Raw genomic sequence first — 22,722 nt, 5'->3', positions numbered from 1 at the left:
AGGATATTGTATTCCTGTATTCTTCTGGATTAATTTATTTCCTGGTGCATCTGAAAATTAAACGTATGGGGTTTTTTGGTCTGATAGATGAAGCAAAAAGACATCTTCCATGTGCAGATTTTTCTTTTAATTGGTAATTACTTGTTTATGTAGGGTTTTTTAATTAAGAATGATTTAACTGTTTCAGCTGGGGCATATGTTACTCTGTCTTCAGAGTAGCATTTCACAGTTTCCTTGTTTGCACTCTTTTCTGAAGAGACCTCTGCTCTGAGCTGCTCTCTCACCACCCTCAGACAGGCGCAGCTGGGTTCCTCCCTTTCCCAAACTTCCAGATCTAGTTTTATGCTCACAGTTTTGGAAATAGTCTTTTAAAGTCTTCAGTAATGCCGTTTTGGGGGTGTGTGTGTTTTGGGGGTTTTTTTGGTTTGTGGGGGGTTTTTTTTGTTTTTTTGTTTTGTTTTGTTTTTTTACAATTAGTCAGATGGTGGAGATGTTCCTGTAGAGATCTCTCTGGGCTGCTGCCTCTGAGAGGAGAAAGGTTGGTATAGTGCATCAACCTGATGTGCTTTGGTTAACTGTTCCTGAAGGCTATTAAAGGCTTGGGGTCATGAGGCTGTAATGCCAATTTTCAAGAAGTTAGAGAGTGAGGAGCAACCTTGCATATTACTGCCTGTTCATGCAGCAGCTCTCTCTAGCTCTGCCACTGTCCTGTCCCAGCCTTCCACTGCAACTTAGCTCCTTATGAAAAATGTTGCACTTCATTTACTAGTAATCACTTTTCCTGTAGACATGGCTGCCTTTTACTGGTTTTTTTTTTTGTCTTTCATCTAACAGAAAATGGTGATGTGGCCCAGAATTTGGTATAGAAAGTTACCATTTTCACTAGCTGCTCAGTAAGTGCCAGTTCTTGTATTTATGTATGCAGGACATTAACTGGTAATTGGATTTGCAGAATTACAGGTCCTGTTCATTACCTTAGACAATATTCTTAGTTACTGAAAAGTTTGTTTATTTTTAAATAGTGAGTAAATTCAAAGTATATCTAAATATAAATACATGATAGTGTACATGATAGACCGCTATTTTGTTGATCAGGAAACAATTGTGAAACCTAAAAGATGGTTGTGATCAGGAAGCATGGGTGGTCAAACACTGGAACAGGCTTCCTAGAGAGGTGGTCGGTGCCCCAAGCCTGTCAGTGTTTGAGTCATTTGGACAATGCCCTTAACAACCTTTAGCTTTTGATCAGCCCTGAATTGGTCAGGCAGTTGGACTAGATAATTATTGTAGGTCCCTTCCAACTGAAATATTCTATTCTTAGGTTTCCTCAGAAGCAGACTGCAAAATGGTGCTTTTTTTTTTCTCTACATTATAGATTATAGCCATTTACATCGCAGCTGTGACTGCATCCTCTAGGGAGACTGTTTTTCAAGTGAAGATATGTCTAGTGGAAACAACATGACTTAAAATTTGGTGTAATGCCATGGTTCTGGAAGCTCTAGAAATAATATGTGTAATAGTAGTTGGAGGCATTTCATGTAGAATAATTTTAAGGAACTTTTCAAATCTCATTTCATGGCAGACTTTTAAATTGAGACATACAACCATGTGAATGTGAAAAATTACACCATACTGAGTGAAAATACTTAGAATCTCATCTTGCTACGTTTTGAGAAAATGAGTTTTCCCATACTCAGTGTACTATATCTCTTCCTTGCAGTCTTCACTAATAGCAAGGTAAAAGCTATATTTTCACGAGGACTATTATAACTCCGAATGAAGACTGCAGAAATACCGAATCATTCAATCCTTATCTAGTACAAATTGTAGTAAAATTCTGTATTACAGAAATTACATCTGCAAGTGTATGCTAATGTTTTTAAATAAAGGATTTCATTGGTTAAGCCTTGGAATAACTTGCACAAATGAAATACGTGCTTTGTTCAGCATACATAAGTTTTACATCCAGTTATCTAGGCAGTTATACTCCAGCCTCCTTGGGTTAATGACCCACATGTAAATGCAACGTTAGTCCAGCATTTGGCCTGCATTTCATGTACTTGAACAGAGCTTGGTTTGCTATTTGGAAAGGTAATTGCTGTTATTTGACCTGCAGGAAAACAAATTTGTCATGTTAAGTGCTCACACAATTAGTCATTGACTGGAAGCCTCAGCAAATAGGAAAAGGCTGAATGAGCTAAAGATAGAGGAGTGAATTAGCATGTTACATTCTCTCCATCCTTTCAAAGATTACATTTCTTTGAGGCAGTCTGAAAAGCTTGAACTGGTATGGTCCAAGCAGTATTTACTCCGCAAATAAAGTGCGAACATCTCTCCAGCCAGCCCTACCCTGTGTTTTGGAAATGGGTAGAGAAATGTGAATGTATTTTGTTACATCTACAGTTCAATACTAGCAGAGACCCAAATTACATCCCACTGGGCTTGACAGTGGGTAATTGATTATTTACCTTAACAATCAAGATGTTTAAAAAAAAAAAGGCAAATGGTCAACACAAATGGATTCAGTGATGATAAAGGTTGTGTAGTCTGATTTTATTTTTAAAATGTTAAACTTTTTAATTCTCTAATACTTAGTCATCTAACTGTGAATGAACATAGGTCTTTCACAATGAGCTCCCTTCAGTTAATAAACAAAAGCAATACTTCCAAATACATACATGTAGGCTTTGGTTTTAATTTTGTACTCTGAAAGATATGTTGTGTATGTGTTTTTTTTAAAAAACATTAAAGATGTTGCATACATGGTAGTATTTATAATGAAACCAGATTTTAGGAAATAGTTCTGAAAATACCAGCCACTATGAACTAAATCCTCAGGAAGTTAATGCTGGGGCTTCTGTGGTGTTTTCTTCTCTCCCGGCCTGAACCTCATCAGCTGGTGCAGTCTGCTAGGGGGGCACAGTGTTTCTCTTCAGGTCCCTCTTCCAAAAGAATTTCCAAAAAACACTGGAGAGCAGTGCAGGGGTGGTGAGGTGTGGAGAGGGCAAGAGGATCTATTTCACCAAGGGAAGAGCTGGAGGCAGTGGATAAGGGGACGTAAGACTTTATGCTTGAGAAAATAATTTTTTTTTTCCTTGATAAAGAACCATTGAAAAAGAAGATGGGAGTTGGGATATAGAAATCGGTGGGAGAAAAAGTCATGCTGATCCTCAAGTACCACATACTAATCTTGCTTCCTTAGTAGCTTGATCAAAACCAAGAAACACTGAAAAGGTTAAAATAAAACTAGGACACTTTTTCAGCCTGTGTTGTATGTTGCCAGACAACTACAAGTAGTCTTAAGTCTCTAGATTAATAAAATAATTTGCTTTGCATAATCATAAATGACACATATGCCCTTTAATAAGTCTATTTAAAAGGGTGAAGTGCAATGTAATTTATGGTTTAAATTTTGCCTTTGAATGTTTGCAAAGCTCATTATAGGGAAGCACATTGTGGATTCTGGGAAGAAATTTGACCCTGTTATTATGAATTCGTCTTGTACAAGGCTGATACAGTTGTGACTTAAATTTGCTATTGGAGCATCAAATTTAAAGTTACTCTTTCAGCAAAACAGGTGTAATTTCTCATTGTCACAGGCAGAGGAAGGCAAGGTCGGATGTGTTTTACTACAGGAGTATCTAAGCTGGTCAGACTAGGTGGCCTTTGTATAATCTTCATGGATGAAAGGGAGATATTCATATATACCAGGTTCATCTTAGAATGACAGTATGCCTAAGCTCATTCTGTAGGTGGTGGATTTGTGGTGGAGACAATCCCATGTGTTAGCCTCCATGAGGGCAACGCCTGCCTCTTGAATTAAAGCAGTCAGAATAGGAATACAGGCAGTGTTAGAAATTGAAGGATAATCTGCTGAAAAGTTCTATAAGTTCACTTCGTTACATTTGTCTTTAAGGACAAAAATACAGTATTAATGTCAATCCTTTAATGCTTGCCTACGTCTAATCACTGCCTGTTGCTGTGTCTGTAATAGGAAAGACAAGAAATGTAACAGAAATGTGTGACGGTGGCTCCTGGAGTCAGCGTATGATGGGCTTTCCCCATCCCTGTGGTGTCCCTGTACCAGGGCTGCCAGGATGTTTGCTTGGGATGGGTGAGCTGAGAAATGCAAACAAATTCCAGCAGGAGAGAGCTGCTCTTCCCTCTGGCTCTGGGGGCTTCAAAAAAACTCCATTGAGAGAGACCTAGTAAGCATTGGCCAATATTGCTTTTTCTTTTCCTTTATTTTTAACAAATCCTGTCAATCTCCAACCTCCTAACTTCATTGGTACCAAGATTTCTGAATTTTCCGATATCGATATCAAACCACTTGTGTGGATTTAACAAATACGTAACATTGACTTGGAAGTCCAAATGCGGTCAGCAGCTATTCATGTATCTGATAATTCACATAGAAAATATTTTGTTGAGTCATAACACATGCAAATAAAGAATATAGCTTTTTTTTTTTCTTAGCAAAATATTTTACTTTTCAAGTCTGGTTATTGGAAGCCAGGTAGTCTAATTAGTACTCCTTGTGCTCTGTCTTTTGATGTTGCTTGGTGACAGTGCTGTCAGGTGCTAATAAAGTTGCTCTAGTAAACAATTAAGTGGGATTACTGTGCACTTAACCTGATGCTGTATACAATTAACTGAGGTCAGTCTAGGTCACTCATGCTGAGTAATAGTTGTCATTGGGCTTTCGGGTGACAAGGGGCAGGGAGACGTGCTAAGCAGGCAGAGAGTATTCACAGCCCTATCAGCTACGTCTAGGAATTGTCTTTGGCGTAGTAACTCAAGGCAGGCATGCAAAACACTCTTTACGTGGCTAAACCTGGAAGGCACACTAATTTTTGTCCTGCCACTTACAGCTTTTCATTCTGAGCTTTTAAAAATTTATTTTTGGTCTTGTTCTTTAATAACTACAAGGTGTTGCCTTGTATCGGTGGCAAAGCCATGGATTAATTTTACTTAGTTTTCACAAAAACAGATTTAAACTATCTCCTGGGAAGTCACTCTTCTTTTTAAAAATAAGTTTGCTCATCTTATTGAAGACTTTACTTAAGTACAAGGGAAGAAAAGTGCAGGCAGCTGTGGTCTGTGCTAGACATACAAACCAAGATTCATTTGTTCTTTTCCACTTGGTGACCAAGGATAAAAGGAGTTTGCAGGGGGTGGGAGGTGTCGACTGAGAGCTCTGGCTCTTTAGTGAGAGTTGAATCCTTTTGGTCGTATTCTAGGAGCCGCTGAGGAACCTGAAAAGTTACTGTCAAAAAAGGATGAAGTAAAAATGGGAGATGTGTTTTTTGGACTTTACAATGAAGGAGAAATTTAAAATACAATAATTTACTTTCCTTCAACTAGAAATAGGGCAGCATCAGACTCCTTAACTTGTGTCCACAGAAGACTTCTGTCTAAACGACCCTACAATTATTATAAGTGCTTTTTAAAGGTCAAAAGATTGTGCTCTACTCGCAAAAAGCTGCGATAAAGTGGCAGTAGGATACGTACCCATACCTGAGGGTGTGTGGGGTCAGTGTGTCTTCCCGCAGGGGTTAGTGGTGTTCTCCATAGCATGGACGTGCTGCCTCCTGATTTAGTTAAGTGTTTTTTCAAAGCATTGTTATTTCTGTCATCGGTCATTTCTCTGGTCAGCTATCTCTTAACTGAATAGTTTGCAGAAAGACACTGTGAAAATCACGTGTGCAAGATGTAATTAGGCTTAACTTTCTGCAAACCTGGCCTTTGTGAAATCCTTTCAACCTGGGCAGGATACTGCTCGAGCTTGAAAGCAGGACAGACGCAAGGGTCCGGTCCACCATGTGTGCCATTCAAGTTCTTCTGCAAAATTGTTTTAATTGTCTTGGTTTTAACTCATCTTGTTCAGGAGTGAGAGAAATGGGGATGCTCTGTTAGGGCTCTCGGATGCCGGCGTGTTGCAGGAGTAACTCAGGAAACAGCAAAGAGGAAAGGCGGTGCGTGGTGCGGTACAGGACATATTTATTTTAAGCCTCCTGCAGATGAGTCGGTGTTTCCTAGTGCTGCCATTAAAAATTCTCTTGTGCATTAGAGTGAGAATGATATAAAAATGATATAGTTATTACCTGGTGCAAAAGGGTGCTGTTTGCTGCCTACCACTGTGCTCCTTGGGGAAAAGGAAAGACTTTCAGACTCCGAGAAAAAAAAGCTGTGAATCCCCTAAGTAAACAAAGAGCAATGCAATTTAAAAGGGAGGTTTGATGCTTCAAAAAAAAAAAAAGCAACATAGCGTAACAAATCCTTACTTCATTAAAGGCTCTTTATTTCAACACAGATAAGCATCTTCTAAAGGTGTTGATTTTCCTTGTTTCTTCAGGGTGTGCCTCTACAGATTGCCTAGTACGTTGACATAACTGGAACTAATAAATACGTGAAGGGTGCCGGTGTGCCCTCTACATCTGTCTCGTGCTTTTCTTTGCCCTGTCTGAAAGGCAACCTGTTCCTTCGAGACTAGGTTTCACCCTCTGCCCTTGCGGTGTGCGTGCTGCCTGAATGCAAGGAGTGCCAAGCTGTGAGCGTGGTTTGGGCCCCCTGGAAGGGAGCAGCAGGGCTGGGGGCACCTGTCGAAAAACAGGTTCTCCATGGTGGTTTATTCACGGTCCCTTACTCAGCTTCAGCTTATTATAGCAAAGTGTACTTTGAGAAATAAATATGCAAATATAATATGTTTATTAGCCTATTAAGTTTTGTAAATATGGTATTTTACCCTTAATTTACTAAATCCTGGTCTAGAGGCTTTGGTACCGAAGTGAATATATGCACTTAAGGCAACAGAGTACCTTGAAATAAGAGGCTGAGTCTGGGTGTCCAAACCGGAATACAGGAAAGCAACTTTACCTACTGATACCTAAATTTTGGCCCTAGTGGAAGTGAAAAAAAAAAAAAAAAAAAAAAAAATTAAAAAACTGCTAATTTTGAAAAAGCTAAGCAAAGTACATGATTTTTGTATATTTAATTATATTTTTGCAACTTTATGTGGTGTTACAATGTAATTAGTTTAGGCAGCCAAAGTACAAACTGGAATGCTATAGTACTGTATGAAGAATATATTCCTGCTATTCTAAAATAGTTTCTTAAGTGATTTGTTTTTTTCTGCTTCCCTATAGATTAAAGCAAAAAATTATGACAAAGTGGAAAAGGTGAGTCCTATCAATATATGTAATATATCTCTATAGCAAGAACAAGTATCTTGTGACTACGCTAAAGCAGATTGAAAAGAACTATAGCTGTTATTGAATGCACTATTCAAAAACACAGATAAGAAGTGTCACTGAAGTCAATTTGTTGTTGCTACCAAGCTGTAATCAATGCAGTGTGCAGAGGAATTTCTCTGCTTAATTCTTGCCCGTTCCCTTGCGTAGCAAGGAGATGCTTTAGTCAAAGGATGAGTAGTTTAACTTATGCTTTCTTACGAATCTCAAATCATAATTACAAAGATTATTTTAATTCATACTGTAGAGCTTTAAAAGTAGAAACCTAATTTCTGTATCTGGAATCCTGATCACGTCTTCTTGATGTATTAAACAGTTATTTCAGCGATGCCTTATGAAGGTTTTACACATTGATTTATGGAAATGTTACCTTTCCTATGTACGAGAAACCAAGGGGAAGCTACCTAGTTACAAGTAAGTTGACAGTTGCTCTGAATTATTCTAGTTTTATGGTGAATATCTTCTTGATTTTTGACTAGGAGGTGGGGAGGAACCTGGGTGGCAAACCTGCCCCGGGATCTTCTGGTAGAGTGTTGGGGGGCATAATGTATAATCTGCATTTAGAAAACATTTTCTTTAAAGTTTCTTTAATTGAGCTTGCTGGGTAAAATTGCTTCCTTAGTCTGGATCCATGTAACAAGGTAGGACAAGAGCGGGGGAGTGGCTGGCGTATCCATGCCAGTTCCCTGCAGATGCGATTGGTGCTTGAGCCAGTCTGAAGCACACTTCTTCCTCAGTCGGGACCTTTTGCTGTCCTCTCCCTTAGTGTCCTGTTTAGAGTCTCCACAAAATTCAGCATTCATTACAGCTGAGGTACTATATTTGACCAGCACTAGTAAATAGTTCAGTAATTAAGGGTTTGGGATGCATAAAAAATCAGGGTGTCAAAATTCTGGGGTGTATTAATCTTCATCCCTTTCAGTTACTACAGTTGGCTTGTTTATAAATCCTGTGAACTGAGTTTAATGCTTTTTCTTCCTGTTTGAGTTTCAAAAAATATCAGTACCTTTCAGTATCTATAAACTGTTTCTTTCCCAGCCCACCATAATTTCTTTGTACTATGACTGGCAATATAACTAATGCATTAACGGAAAAAAAAGCAGTTTTTAAAAAATTTATTTTTACAAGGCTATTTTGAAACAATTAAAAAAGCATCAGTTCTATGCCCCCCGCCCATCTTTTTATCTAATTTGACTTTTGTCTATTTTTCCTGTTAATATGGCCAAGGAGGTAGCAAGGTACTGAAAGATGTTTGAGTAAAGGAAACTGGGAGAAAAGTGGGAGAGAGAAAAAGCTGTTTTCATTGAAAATTGACCAAGGAAATATTCTGTGAACGTTTTAAATTTGTGGAAAAAATACTTTGAATTTGGGGGGGAGGGTAGGAATTCATGTGAAAGATTTTGGGCAGTGTCCACACAGGGGAGCTACTCCTAATTGCCCCAGCCTTCTGGTGTTCCTGGAGAATTACAACAAGCTTTGGGGAATTCTGAGAGGAAAAAAAGAAACCACGGGTACATCTGTCAGCTAAGAAGATGTAGAGGGCAGTTGTTTTCTATCTTCTCAACTTCATGTAGTATATGTGGATTTCCACTTACTTAAGGTGGGGCGCTCAGGAACTGTTAGTATGCTAGATTGCTACCAATGGGTTTAAATAATTTTCTTAAATAAAGAAAAAACCTAAATGCAGAATTTAAAGCTATCTGAATGCCAGTTTTTACTCTCAGCTGTTGAATGATATTTTTCATACCTCAGTGTTTGGTTAGAATTTGCTGCACAAAAGAATACTCTTAAATAAAGAATTTTTTAAATACTAAACACTTGCTCTATGGTCTTTGTGGTTTGTTTTTTTCCTCAGAGAAAAAATGGCTCAGGCATATGATTTTGCTCTGGATAAGATTGGCATGGAAATCATGTCATACCAGGTATGTTTTTCTATCAAAACACATTTTATTTCTAACTTTATAACAAGTACAACTAAACATTGGTTTCATTATGTGTAATATTTTTTCTCACATAGATCTGGGTGGATTACATCAATTTTTTGAAAGGCGTGTAAGTACCTTAAAAGAATTTTTTTAAGCTCAGTTAATGTAATGTTGATGTTCATACCAGTTATGATCTGTAATAGCTGACGTTAATCTCTCTCCCCACTATTTAGAGAAGCAGTAGGATCTTATGCAGAAAACCAGAGGATAACAGCTGTCCGTAGGGTTTACCAGCGTGGTTGCGTGAATCCAATGATAAACATAGAACAGCTCTGGAGAGATTATAACAAATACGAAGAGGTAATCAAGAACATGAAATTTGTTTGTGATATTAAGAAAGAAATAATAATCATATAGTCAAGTATGGTGCCCGAACTGTACCCACTAAATAAATATGTGTAAAAGAGATGAACGGCAGTATAAACACGTTTTGCCTGTGTGGTATGTACCAAAACCAGTGGCAGAACTCTACAGGTACCCAAGTGAATTTTTTAATTTATTTTAAAGGCTTTCTATAGGATACATTTAGCTGTCCCATTTCCCAGTTGGCCCAGTGGAATTGCTAGTGAATTAGAAATCACTGTCATCGATGATGGAGGCTGTATTTAATGGAAGCTAGAGCAGATCAGCTGGCAATGAGGGCTAGCTTCCCCAAGGAGGCACTCCCCTCCTTTCGGTTATAGTTGAACAGGGTAAAGAGGCATTCAGCTATGACGGTTTGGACGTCCTTCACAGCATTAAGTTACCTGGTCTCAATTACATATAAAATGCTCCTTGCCGTCCTTCACCTGAAGCCCTTACAGCATCAATTCAGGTGAGTCTGCTACCACACTGTCGTCAGCAAGCGTAACCTCAGTTCGTTGGCCTTGCAGGCTAATTTGTAGCTGCACCTTTATAGTGCCTTTGTAAACACATTTGGTAACAGCTTGTTAACCTACCCTAGTCGGCAGAGGTGGGAACGCAGAACCGAGGGTCGATGCCCTCGCGCTCAGCACCATCAAGCAGGGATGCTCACACAGCACTCTCCCTTGTCCTGCCCGTTGCGTCTGGGGTTGCAGGTGCTGGCATGCTATGTGTTGGCTGTGCGCTGAAGGGACAATTTCTCTTTCCTTGTTGCTAATTATGCAAGTTGTAGGCTTGGTGATCCCTGACGTTAATAGGGCCACTGTGCTTAGCCAGTGGGAGTATCTCCGAGCATCTGCAGCCACGAGCGTGTACTGTAACAGCTCATCACCCCGTCGGTATTCAGAGATGCCACAGCTAGCCTGCTGACCACCAGGGAAGATACCCAGTGACGTGCCTTCTCCTGCGTAGGAAAATCACCAGTACAACTTCCCTGTAAACCTCCTCTTCCCCTCCCACACAGCAAATGAAGGCTGTCACTGCTGGTTCCTACTACTTTCACGAATACGCAGGGAGACTGTCGAAACGATAGCTGAAACCTGTCCTACATCGGTTCTGCGCCGCCTTCTAGTTAAGGCAGCTCTGGCTGTGACACGAACCGGTACCTCGGGCCGTTCAGAGTTGCTGGGAGCCGAGGACCTGCACTCTGCTCGGACGTGGGTTTCTGCATGTCCCCTTCTGGCTAGGCTGGCACCGAGGGAAAGGGCTGCTGCTGCTTACGGGTGTCCTGGCACAGGGAAGGAAAAGCTCCTCACCAGAAGGGCTCTTTGAGGGGGAAGCAGTTCCCCGCATCAGTAGCCCAACAACACTGAGATCATGTGCAGGGCTCGGTATGAAAGGTTACTGGCTATTTGCTGCAATTAAAATACCCTCAAGCTTCCCTTTAGCTCAGTCAGTAGCCACCGGGTAGCAATATCAGCCTGTCAGTCACCAGTATCTTTAATTAAACAAATGGTCAAAAGTGGTAACGCCCCTAGTGAGACAGAGAAGTGACAATCTTTGGCTCACAAAGCCGCACGGCTGCAGCTCACGAGGCTGGGAATGCATCCCGGGAGAACATTGCTGCGTCCTCAGCCTGGTCCTGGGTTAAATGGGGCATCGCTGGGTTTGCGTGCTAACCGGCCCAGAGAGCAATCCCAGACAGCACTCTGCACAAGTCCAGACGGTTCCTTTGCTTCTGTAACGAGTCAGTACCCAGCTCAGGTGCCTGTTTGGAATAGGGCGGAAAGCTGCGCTCACCTTCCTCAAAGTCCTGGCAAACCGCGCCAACAAAATCCACCCGGACACAGGCGTGAACAAAAGGGCAGTTGCTTATCCTGCCATAAGAGCGGTTCTTTGAGATTTTGTTCATGCCTGGGACCCCGTGGCCAGGCTGCGTTGCTGATGTTGGGATGTGGGTTGCGCAGGGGGGCCCGGCTGCCCCAAATGCCCCCCTGCACGGCAGAGCCCTCCGTGCGTGCGTCGCGGTGACAGGTCTCGAGTCTGTCTCGGCTCACAAAGGTATGCATGTGGCAGGGTGCATGTTGAATAGAACTTCTTTTAAAAGGTGTCAGTTAATTCAGGAACAGAGGAGAAGGCAGAGCTTTGAGCTTGGAGGTCAATCGCTGTTGCTACTTGTCCAAGAAAACGGAATTGCTCGTACGCTGCCTTGGTCTTCACCTGGTGAACAGCGAGCAGCAGCAAGCAGGGAACTGTGACTCTGACTAGGCTCTGACCGTGACTTAAAAGGAAAAATGTAAATCACAAATACATTCTTTCCACTTTCTCCCCCAGCAGGTTTATGTAAAATTCAGTGTAAGTGATTAAAAATACACTGAGGTGCTTCAGATCAGTTGATTTTTAGTAGTGAGTTTAGTCTCTGATAAATAAGTTGTTGCCCATACTTTTATTAGGAGAAACACAGTACCTTTTGAGATCAGTGTTTTAAAATAACTTTGTTCTTCTTGCTCACTTTTACATCCCCTTTCAAGCTCTTTTCTATATGAAATGAGATTCAGTATTTCCAAAGTGAAATTGCACATTCCCAGTTCCTGTTTTTTTACCCTTCTCCAGGGCATCAATATTCACTTAGCTAAGAAGATGATTGAAGACAGGAGTAGAGATTATATGAATGCACGACGGGTAGCAAAGGTACAACCTTCTGTTGACTTTTCTTTGTTCTATTTAATTCTACAGACTAGCATTAAACTTGGTTCTTATTTTCAAATAAAAGTGTGTGTTAGACTAATAAAGTTGGTATGCTAAAATATTTGTATCAGTTTTATAAAGCATAACCTAAAATAAATGTTCAGTGTGTTTAAATGTGCTGTTCAGAACGTTGCTTCTGTTCCAGGAATATGAGACAGTGATGAAAGGTCTGGACCGCAATGCTCCCTCTGTCCCCCCACAAAATACCCCACAAGAGGCTCAGCAGGTAGACATGTGGAAGAAGTACATCCAGTGGGAAAAGAGCAATCCTTTGCGTACAGAAGATCAAACTCTCATAACAAAAAGAGGTAATTTGATATTGCACTAGGACATGCGGAATTGTATTTCTTAGCTCCATTAATGATCTCCAGCGTAAGTAATGATGTGATTCAGTGTGCAGGGATCATGCTGGAGCAGAAGTAGATCAAGTTTCTTGAATTGTGTAGGTGTTTTTTTTAAACTACTCTAATTTTTGCTCAAGCCAAGCTGAAAGTAATACACGGATTTTGCGGGACAGTGCTATAGTCACATGCCACTAAACTTTCATCAGAGGTCAGGAAACGGTGGATCACAGCCTGATTTTATGGGTGATGTTCTTGAACGAGTTCTGCTTCTTTCTCTGTGGAGGAGGCAGGTTTTAGGTGCTGGTTATGATTCATAATGTTTCTGGCAATATAAAAGAACTGCAGTTGTGATCATTGTATTAAAAGCCATTTACAGTTAATATTGTCTGATTTATTTACCATTTTTTGTATTTCATACTTCTGTTGTGCAAGATGGTACCATTTCCACGATAATATAGAAGGAGTATTTCTTAAATTATTTTTTTTCCCCCCAGTTATGTTTGCCTATGAGCAATGCCTTTTGGTTCTGGGACATCACCCAGATATCTGGTATGAAGCTGCACAGTACCTCGAGCAATCTAGTAAACTGCTAGCTGAAAAAGGGGTAAGCAGATTGCCATTGGTTTTCTTTCTCGTTTCATTGCCTTGACATGGTGTACTGTTAATTTTTTCCTCAAATACTTAAGAACAAAGGACGGGGGTATGAAAAACATTTAGCACCATAAGTTGTGTCATGTTCAGAATTTAAAATTGGGGCTATTTTAAGAAAGAAAAATATTTGCATTAGAGATAAGAATTATAAAAAACTATTTCAGTTTTAGCTCGGGCGGCGGGGGGGGGGGGTTGGCCTGAATTTTGTGATTCCTTAAGTACTGGGGAGATGATTATCTCTTTATTGGAGCACTTCATGGAAGTTCGCTGGGACTTTTCACAACACACAAGATATTCCATAGATTGGCCTTCATTGTCACAGATGCTGAACAATTATATTATCATACTTATTTTATAACAGGACATGAACAATGCTAAACTTTTCAGTGATGAGGCTGCTAATATTTATGAAAGAGCGATCAGCACTTTATTAAAGAAGAATATGCTTCTTTATTTTGCATATGCAGATTATGAAGAGGTGAGCAAAACCAGTGATGTACTGACATTAAAACCCAAAGACATCTCCCATCAATAATGTCATTTATTTGAAACATACTGAATACACAGAATTCTATAGAATTAATTTACTGTTTCTTCTAGCCTTAACCTCATTCAGTGTTTCTGAGACTGAGCTGACAAAATGGAGAAGAAAAGCCCGTAGCATGACTTACAAAATTTTTGAAAATCTACTGTCTTTCCACTTAAATATTGACTGTATTTTTCAAATTACTATGAAGTTGAAAGGGTGATAGATTTACATGTACCGGAGCATCAGCTTCTTCACTTTTAAAATGGGGATAAAGAACACCTTTCCTATCTAATTCTTGGGAGTTAAATGTTTGCATTTGCATGGCTGCGAGAGAAATGGGAGGCACCCTATACTGCAGCTTTCTTGAGAAATCTCTTTACCCAGGCTACCACCTTATTGCACAGCCTCCGTAATGAGCAGTGCCCCAACAGTGGTCGGTTTTGCACATGAACCATCAGGAATAAAGACCGTTTCCCACTGAGCAGATGAGGACTATGGAGTCCTCTGCAGGATAGAGTTTGCCCACTTATCATAACATGGCAGGGTCTTTGCAGGAAGATCCTGAGGACAACAGCAGAAAAACCCCTTTGCCCTTAAAAGAAAAAGCCTTCCTTGGCTTCCAGTGCAGCCTCTTGTACCCTAAGCATACTGGCCATTTAGGTTTTTTCAGGTTGCACAATACAACTTGGAGGACTGCAGCTGGCAGGGAACAGAATGGATTATTTGAAGTACGTAGGTTGGAGAGTGAAGAAGGTGGTTTTCCTAGCTGTCTGCACGTTACTTTTAGACAGAGGTAAAGGAGACAGTCTTCTTATCCCAAACACCTAAAATGGTAGTTCTGCTGCAGTGTTACTGAATTGGAAAAAGACTTCAGAGACTCTTGCAAAGCACGTATGTAAGCACTAGTGAGAAATTAACGTCGGAAGTAAAGAAATGACTGCACGAGACAGAAAACACATCTGAGTAAAGTACATAGTGTTCAACTGGGGGAAAAAAAGAAACAGAAAAATTTTAATTCTTCCTTCTGATTGATTTTTGCATTCTCACAGGTGATTTGTAATAGTATTACCAAGCAGCCTGTATTTCCTTTTTATTTACTTAGAGTCGAATGAAGTATGAGAAAGTACACAGCATATATAACCGACTCCTGGCTATTGAAGACATTGATCCCACTCTGGTAAGATGATCCTTAGTATTGAGTTTTTCCACATTTGCATGGATAGTCACCCAAGTCGATGCAAAGAATGGGGAGGTACTTACAGGAGTTCATTGGGTCACAAGGATGATTGAACAGGTGGAGTACTGAGATGGCAGAACTAGATTAAAATTTTGGCAAGGTTGATAATTATAGCCTTTAATCCACTTAAATTCACTAAGTCATGTGCACTTTTCTCCTCTGTCTCTTTTGGAAAAACTTCCTAAAACAAGCGATGAAGAGGTAAAATATTAAAGATTTCATGATGCAGCTCATAAGAATTGGTGTATGTTTTGTTGGCCCAATTAAAATTTAATTTTGCCTCCCCTTATCTGGTTAAAAGCACGTTGCTTTTGTCCATTGTCCTCCCTACATAGAAATACACTATCCTGTGTACGTGTAGTTTGCAAATAAATTTGTAATGCACCATATTAAGTATCAGAGAGTATTGCTGTACATCTGCTGAAGTTATATAGTAAACAACATTGTCTGTAGTGCCAGCTGCGCTAGTACTGAACAAATGGTGTGAGAAGGGACCTGCCCTCAAAAAGTTATTTAGTTTATAAATAGACAGGACAAAGCATGAGAAGGGAAAAGAAGGTCTGAGGTCTAAAATTAAACAACAGGTCAGTGTCAGAGGAAAGGTATCCATTTACGGACACTTTCTAGTCATTAAAGACAGATCATAATGCTTTGCAAATATGCGCTTTATGAGAAACCATGTACCAGTTCCTCCTACGTGAGGAATGCTGTTGTTTGTGATCTAATTTGGAGTGAAGGCAAGTTAAATCCCAAAGAAATGCAAATCGCAAATTTGCCACTGAATTAAATAGCACGTTCATTATTTCCTTGATCAGGTATAAATATTTGTAGACAGGATGATTTGTATCTTGAACTGTATAATGTACAGTAAAATGCTTCATCAGGCCTTTTGACTGTTCTTTAGCCTTACAGATGTCTTAACTTCATTGGAAAGTTACCATTTTTATAATAAGCCTCCAGTTCTCTAAAGGCACCAGCTTACGTAAATTACATTAATCTGTTTACCTTCCCTTCCTTGAAAAATCTGTGTATTAACTATTGTCATTTCAGGGGATCAGTCTTAGGTATATTCCATTTAAAAAAAAAAAAAGTACATAAAAAGCTTTACCTCGGTATTTATAGTAAAACAACACAGAGGCACAGCACAGTCTTGTTTCTATTATGACTTATTAGCTGTATTTTGTGAGTAAAGAGTATTTCAGATATAGTAAAAAACTATTATATCCTATCCTATCTTCGTTAGCACTGATACTATATAAATATTAATATGCACCTTAGGTTTATATCCAATATATGAAATTTGCAAGGCGAGCAGAAGGCATAAAATCTGGAAGAATGATATTCAAGAAAGCAAGAGAGGATGCTCGGACCCGCCATCACGTCTATGTTACAGCAGCTTTAATGGAGTATTATTGTAGTAAGGTAATCATGGATGCTCAATTTGATATTAAAGAAGTGTGAGGAGGGTGCATAGCTCACTGAAGCTAATAACTTTTTTTTTTTTTAATGTTTGCAGGATAAGTCTGTGGCCTTTAAGATTTTTGAGCTAGGGCTGAAAAAATACGGGGACATTCCAGAATATGTACTGGCATATATCGACTACCTTTCTCACCTTAATGGTAAGCTTTAAGTGTTGAGAGGTCTAATGAAACATTAACCTGCCTTCTCTGCAAGTTTAAGTCCAGGCCAAGTTCTTTGTATTTTAGTTTTAATTATTCCTGAAGAGCAACGAAACCTCTTCATGAAACTCAGCAATTAATTTGAAGACAAAACCTGCTGGTTTGTCCTTACTGAAGTTCCAGAAGTACACTGACATTAGATCTTGATTCTACTGAATAGAGGAGAGTGAACTTTCCAAACTGTCACTCACTTGCATTGCAGCAGTTTTACAGCATCTGTTGTGAACAGTGGGAAGTACACTGAGAAATCTAAATCCCAAGGAAAAAGATCTATAGGAGGCTGAAACCACCATGAGAGGAGTGATGGATTAGCTGGTCCCTACTAGAAGTAATTTAAACTCGTTCTCCCCAGATAGAGGAGACGAGCAAGATGTAAAAGCAGTATTGTGAATATTGGTGCTGCTTGGCAGTCGCCGGGGAGCTGGTTTGCGATGCAAAGGGCAGGGCAGGGGCAAGGCGCGCAGCTCCCTGCCCGCGCCAGCCCTGGGGGCGCGGGGACCCCCCAGCAGCGGAAGGTCTCTCTGGGGGAGTCCCCGATGCACGAGGTAATAACGTTAATGGAAACGGAGCTGCTGTGGGGAGCAGGGGCTGACAGAGACCTTTGCGTGGGACTGTCCCGGTCTGTGTTTCATGGGGAACTGGAGAAGAGCGGTTCATCCCAGGCTCTTCCTCTGCACAGTCCCGTCTCCTAGGTACTCATTAGATTTTCAGATTTCTTCAGCTATTTCTTCACATATTCGGTACTCTAGCTCAGTGTTTGTAGCATAATGACACAGAGGTGTAACACAATCTGGTTTTTATTATGAATTGCTAGCTCAATTTTGTGAGCCAGCCTCCGTGCCGCTGGTGTGAGCCGTGGCTGCAGGTAGCTGTGCTGCTGGATCTTCTGAACCTCCCAGTGCGTTCTGTAGGCAGCAGGCACGTGAATCTCTCCTGTCAGACTACAGTACCTTTTTTTTTTTTTTTTTCAGGCTCTGAAAGTTTGAACAGATTTAGAGCTTTTTTTTTCTTCTGTGAGCTGTAAAGAGAGACATTTTTTTCAAGTCAAAGTATATGTAATTTTGCAAGAAACTATTTTAGGTCTACATGAATATTTGCAATGCCTTTCCATAGATTGCCATCAGAAAAAAGTACCTCAAAACTTGTCAGTGTATTGCTCTGTCTTAGCAACCCAGCAGACTTTACTGAAAAACAAGAAAATTGATCTCTGAACTCATGTAAATGTAAGATATGGTAAAATACACAGCGAGAGAGACAGGGGAGAAGCTAGCAGTTTTAAGAACAAAACCACCAACCAGCCCATTCCGCCAGCTGGCAAAGTACAAAGGCTGACTGCTCATTGGGAACCAGGTCTAATAACTTTGGGAGGACTTCTGAGGAATATACAAGGATATTAATATTGCCCTAATTTAAAAGGGAAGTAATGAATCGAAAGGCCAGATTTAAAATTACCAAGATATGCCATTGAGATAATTAAATGGAAAAAAACAGAGATCCTGAAGAGATGCCAAGCAATATCTGTGCTGTTATAAAAGAACCTGTATTAGAATCGGTTTGTTGCTATCAACAAAAATAGACTTTCAAATAACAAACTCACAGTAGAATTTAACATTGGTAAAGTTTTATGTAGGCGTTCAGATTTTTTTTCTACTTACTGAAATTCAAATCCAGGTATTGGAATGTCAGCCTTTATTTAATTCAATGTACACATTTCTTTGAATGGACATGATTTTAAATTGTCTTTAATATATTTTACTCAGTGTGATTTTTCTTTTTTCTTTCTATTTTTAAAGAGGACAATAATACAAGAGTTTTGTTTGAACGTGTTTTAACTTCAGGGAGCCTTCCACCTGAGAAATCTGGGTACGTCTGCAAAAGCAGTTTCACTACACTAAAAAAAGATACATAACCCCTTTCAACTACAAACATCCCAAAGAAATTAGAAAAATGAACAGCAGGACAAAATTAGGTACAGATGTTCCATCCCCTCTTCATGCTGTCTAAAATACCAACAACTGTGACAGATTTATGAAAGTCCCTATCGCCCTTGTAGTGAAATTCATTAATTTATTGACTTTAAAACCTCACTGACGCAGGATTGTTGAGGATAAGAGTGCAAAATCCTCCTGCGCAGTAAGGATTCAATGGTTTGAGCAGGTGGCGTGGCTAATGACATGTATCGCTCACCAGATAGATGGGGAGAGGGAGTTGAGAACATCTTTCAGGAGCATTATGCTAGAGAAGGTGGGTCAGGAATTTATTGAGGAGAATGCTGAACAACTCCTAGCCAACTGAAAATAAAATAGTGAAAGAACCAGAAAAGACCTGGACTCACCACTCACCACATTTTCATTACTACTTTTTAAATTTATTTCTCTGAAAAAATGGTTACCAAACCCTTTGCAGTCCAAGTGTTCACCATTATTATTCTGGTAGACATAGGCATCAAACCTAAGAAATCAAACGTCGCACTGCTGTGCACATTCATTCTGCACTTCAATTCTGATCTTTCATAAGAAATATTTTTAAGTCCATTTTAAAAGTGAGAAAAAACAAGAATTTAAAAGCTGGATCTTCTTCAAAGGTGAACTCCAAAGCTAAAATGAAGTTGAATCAAGTCCAGAAATACGGTCAGATGTTGCTTAAGTTATGCGAGATTTTCCACAGAGAAATAAGCAGTAACTATATATGTTTTGGGCCATGTAAAATTCTGAAGTGCTGCCTATTGTGTTATAGGGTATTGCTCTTGCTAGAATATGCTAGTATATGCATATGAACTACATCATAATCTATGTTGAAAAGTCCTTCACATATCAGGATCAGAGTAAAATTCTGTGTAGCAGGATGAGTAGAGTCTATTTGTGCATCTTACATTGATGATAAAAGCTTACCTCAAATGCTGACATCATTTACACCAGTAATACTTTCTTTTTGATAACAAAGTCCTTTACGATCCACTAGATTGAAAGCTTTTACAGAAATATATAAGGCACTGGGAAGGTAATGCATGTTATAGATGCATCTAAAGTAAATAATAGAAATGGTCATGTGTTCCCAGATTACCTCCTTTGAATCTCTCCTCTCATATGTTTTTTAATTCAGCGTGATCAGTAATTCTTTCTCCTTCAGCAACTGTCTATTTATCTGTTCTTTTATAGGGAAATCTGGGCTCGGTTTTTAGCTTTTGAAAGTAACATTGGTGATCTAGCTAGTATACTGAAAGTTGAAAAACGGAGGTTTACTGCATTCAAGGAAGAATATGAGGGTAAAGAAACAGCTCTGCTGGTAGATAGGTATAAGTTCATGGATTTGTACCCTTGCTCTGCTAGCGAACTGAAGGCCCTTGGTTATAAGGTAAGTGGATAAGAACACTTAAATTTACTGTTAATCTTTTCAGTCCTAGCAGACTTAAGCAATTCCTTGTTTAGGACTTGCCTTACACTTTTTTCGCTCGATAGAAAAGCAGGTGAAACAGGGCTGGGACGCCTCCGCCTTGTGGTGCTGGGCAGCAAAGTGCCAGGCATCGTGGGCCCAGGGCAGAAAGGAGGAAGGAACGTGACTAACAGATGCAGCTTCATGTGTTCGTATTTACCTCTCATCTTCCCATGGAAACGTTGGCGTGTTAATGCCATCACCACCCAGCTACAGGCCTCCGCTTCAGACTTAAACTTGAGCGCCTTCAAAAACCAAAGTTCTTTTGGAAGTTTGTAGATAACATCGCTGGCTGCCCTTCCACTCCAGTTGGCAAAACTCCGCTCGCTTTGTTGAGAACCGTATCGAAACAAACATATTGCGCTCCCCGTGATTGCTGCAAATGGCTGAGGAAAATTATCTATAGGGATTAGTGGCTGCGTGCTTTTTTTCAGTTGTTTATTATGGCTATAAAGTGCTTTGGTGTTGCTATTTGGAATTTAAAGTCTAGGCCAGGCACCTGTATCTGGTGGTCTCCCATCTTGTTTCTGACCGCATGTATTTTAACTACTATTTTAGGCATGTGGAAGGCCATAACGCTTTGGAAAACCATTAGAACAGAATAAAATGTTGATTTTTTTTTTTAATTTTTTTTTTTTAAAGCATGATGTAAAATAGGCTGCCAGAGAGGCAGAAACAGCTTTGTCGGAGGAACTGCTGTTTCCCATTTGCATGAACAGGAAGAGAGCCTTCAATTCATGTCTCAAAAATAGTGCCTCAGCTTTCATTTATTTCTTATACAGAAAAGTAATTTTTGAAAAATACAGAGGTCATCAAAGTTAGCAAAGCAGCTGAATTATCGGTCTTCACACATTTGTTAAATATTCTGATAGGTGAAAACAAGAGCCACATAGAGCCACTGAATACTTTTCTTCTAATGCATTTGGGACAAAATTATTTTGAAGTTACAGGTGTGCTTAAAAGAGAGTATGTCTTGGTAAGTGCATGGGAGGCAGTGTGTACCTAAATGATTCAGCCCTTGGACTGGTTTCTGTTGCTTGTAACATGCCAAAATATAATCCTATTTGAACACCTGCTGACTGCCTTATGCTTTATTTCTTTCCCAGCTAAAGCAATCTAGGGAATGAAATGAGGGAGAAACGATAGTTGTGAAGGCCTAGTGGTCTGCACCTGTTCACCTAAATCTTTTTAACCTAAAAAAAGGAGCCACTCAAAAATGACAAACTCGGTCCCATTCGGTAACAAAAACAAGTGTTTTCACTCCCAGCTGGGACACTGTAGGACTAAAATGCTTGAGGAAAACATGCAAGTTTTGCCCAGATGGTCTTCTAAGAGGACATCTGAAATTATAATGATGACAAAGCGAGAATAAGCGGCTGGTCTAGAGAGATGTTTTGTTCTGCAATTTAAACAAGCAATGTGATCCTGCCAAGTTCAGTGATCTCTAATTGGCTTTCGCAGGATGTCTCCCGTGCCAAACTGGCAGCTATAATTCCAGACCCTGTGGTTGCACCTTCCATCGTGCCTGTTCTCAAAGATGAAGTAGACCGAAAACCTGAATATCCAAAACCAGACACTCAACAAATGATTCCATTTCAGCCAAGACACTTAGCACGTAAGTCAAATGTTCAGTCAGAAGTGGTTATATTTCACCTCACGGCAACTTACTAACCTGGGTGTTTAGCGAACCTAATCACAGAGACTTTCCTAGTCTTCAGTCATCTAAATGTGAACTTAAATTTTAGGCTGTTGTTTAATTGGATTGCTAAAGGCCTATATATTTTACTTAATCCTAAGGTCACATGGAAAAATAAGTACAAGTAGTTCAGGGTCTGGTAAATGGTAATAAGCTGTTATACGCACTGCTCGTAGACTTCAGATCACTGACTAAACAATTTGTAATTAGTAGAGGCAAAAGTGACAGGGTAGCAATTATTTGCATCAAATAAATAATAATGCTGCAAAAGCAATTCAAGTCTAGCTGTCTTGCACTGGCTTCATACAGTTTTTCTTCCCACAGCTCCAGGTTTACATCCCGTCCCAGGTGGTGTATTTCCTGTTCCACCAGCAGCTGTAGTTCTCATGAAGCTCCTGCCACCTCCTGTTTGTTTTCAGGTTTGTTTTAATGAATTCTGAAAACTTGAAAAAGTTGTCGAAGAGGTTCTGTTTTGACAGAACCACAGAATGTATCACTCTATTGAAAATAATCTTCTAACTTTTTTTTTTTTTTTTGGTGTAACAAATCAGGGTCCCTTTGTTCAAGTGGATGAGCTCATGGAGATATTTAGAAGATGCAAACTGCCAGACAGTAAGTTATTTGTTCACTCTAGAGCCTGACGGTGCTGCATATGACTTTGTTTTACATATGGATATTGCTGTCTAAAATCCAGACCTCATTTACAGATGTGTAATTATCATTTAAGAGTATACTGTTGAATTGGCTACGTTTGTAGGTTGGGATCTACATAGAGATGTTTGTACATTGAACTGTGGGGAGATCAACAAAAAGTCAAAAAGCTGAAAAT

General features: G+C 39.7%; 1 protein-coding gene across 3 annotated transcripts in view; it reads left to right on the top strand.

Annotated features, from left to right (window-relative positions):
* The window catches only part of CSTF3 (cleavage stimulation factor, 3' pre-RNA, subunit 3, 77kDa), a 52,469-nt gene that overhangs the window by 26,613 nt on the left and 3,134 nt on the right, over window positions 1–22,722 (top strand). For 2 of the 3 annotated variants that reach the window (XM_010563756.1, XM_010563755.1), the window contains exons 4-20: window positions 7,146–7,178; window positions 7,567–7,664; window positions 9,106–9,172; window positions 9,268–9,302; window positions 9,409–9,535; window positions 12,191–12,268; window positions 12,471–12,633; window positions 13,164–13,273; window positions 13,682–13,798; window positions 14,952–15,026; window positions 16,365–16,508; window positions 16,603–16,705; window positions 18,559–18,628; window positions 19,924–20,119; window positions 21,659–21,812; window positions 22,218–22,312; window positions 22,445–22,505. In XM_010563756.1, coding sequence (XP_010562058.1) covers window positions 7,146–7,178; window positions 7,567–7,664; window positions 9,106–9,172; window positions 9,268–9,302; window positions 9,409–9,535; window positions 12,191–12,268; window positions 12,471–12,633; window positions 13,164–13,273; window positions 13,682–13,798; window positions 14,952–15,026; window positions 16,365–16,508; window positions 16,603–16,705; window positions 18,559–18,628; window positions 19,924–20,119; window positions 21,659–21,812; window positions 22,218–22,312; window positions 22,445–22,505 — 1,726 coding nt within the window. The remainder of the gene's footprint in view (window positions 1–7,145; window positions 7,179–7,566; window positions 7,665–9,105; window positions 9,173–9,267; window positions 9,303–9,408; window positions 9,536–12,190; window positions 12,269–12,470; window positions 12,634–13,163; window positions 13,274–13,681; window positions 13,799–14,951; window positions 15,027–16,364; window positions 16,509–16,602; window positions 16,706–18,558; window positions 18,629–19,923; window positions 20,120–21,658; window positions 21,813–22,217; window positions 22,313–22,444; window positions 22,506–22,722) is intronic. The other variant, XM_010563757.1, reaches the window with a different exon arrangement.

The sequence above is a fragment of the Haliaeetus leucocephalus genome, unplaced genomic scaffold, assembly GCF_000737465.1.
Source record: "Haliaeetus leucocephalus isolate CR32 unplaced genomic scaffold, Haliaeetus_leucocephalus-4.0 Scaffold173, whole genome shotgun sequence".
NCBI classification, from domain to species: domain Eukaryota; kingdom Metazoa; phylum Chordata; class Aves; order Accipitriformes; family Accipitridae; genus Haliaeetus; species Haliaeetus leucocephalus.
The sequence above is the reverse complement of the archived record's forward strand: the minus strand, read 5'-3'. Positions and strand labels throughout refer to the sequence as shown.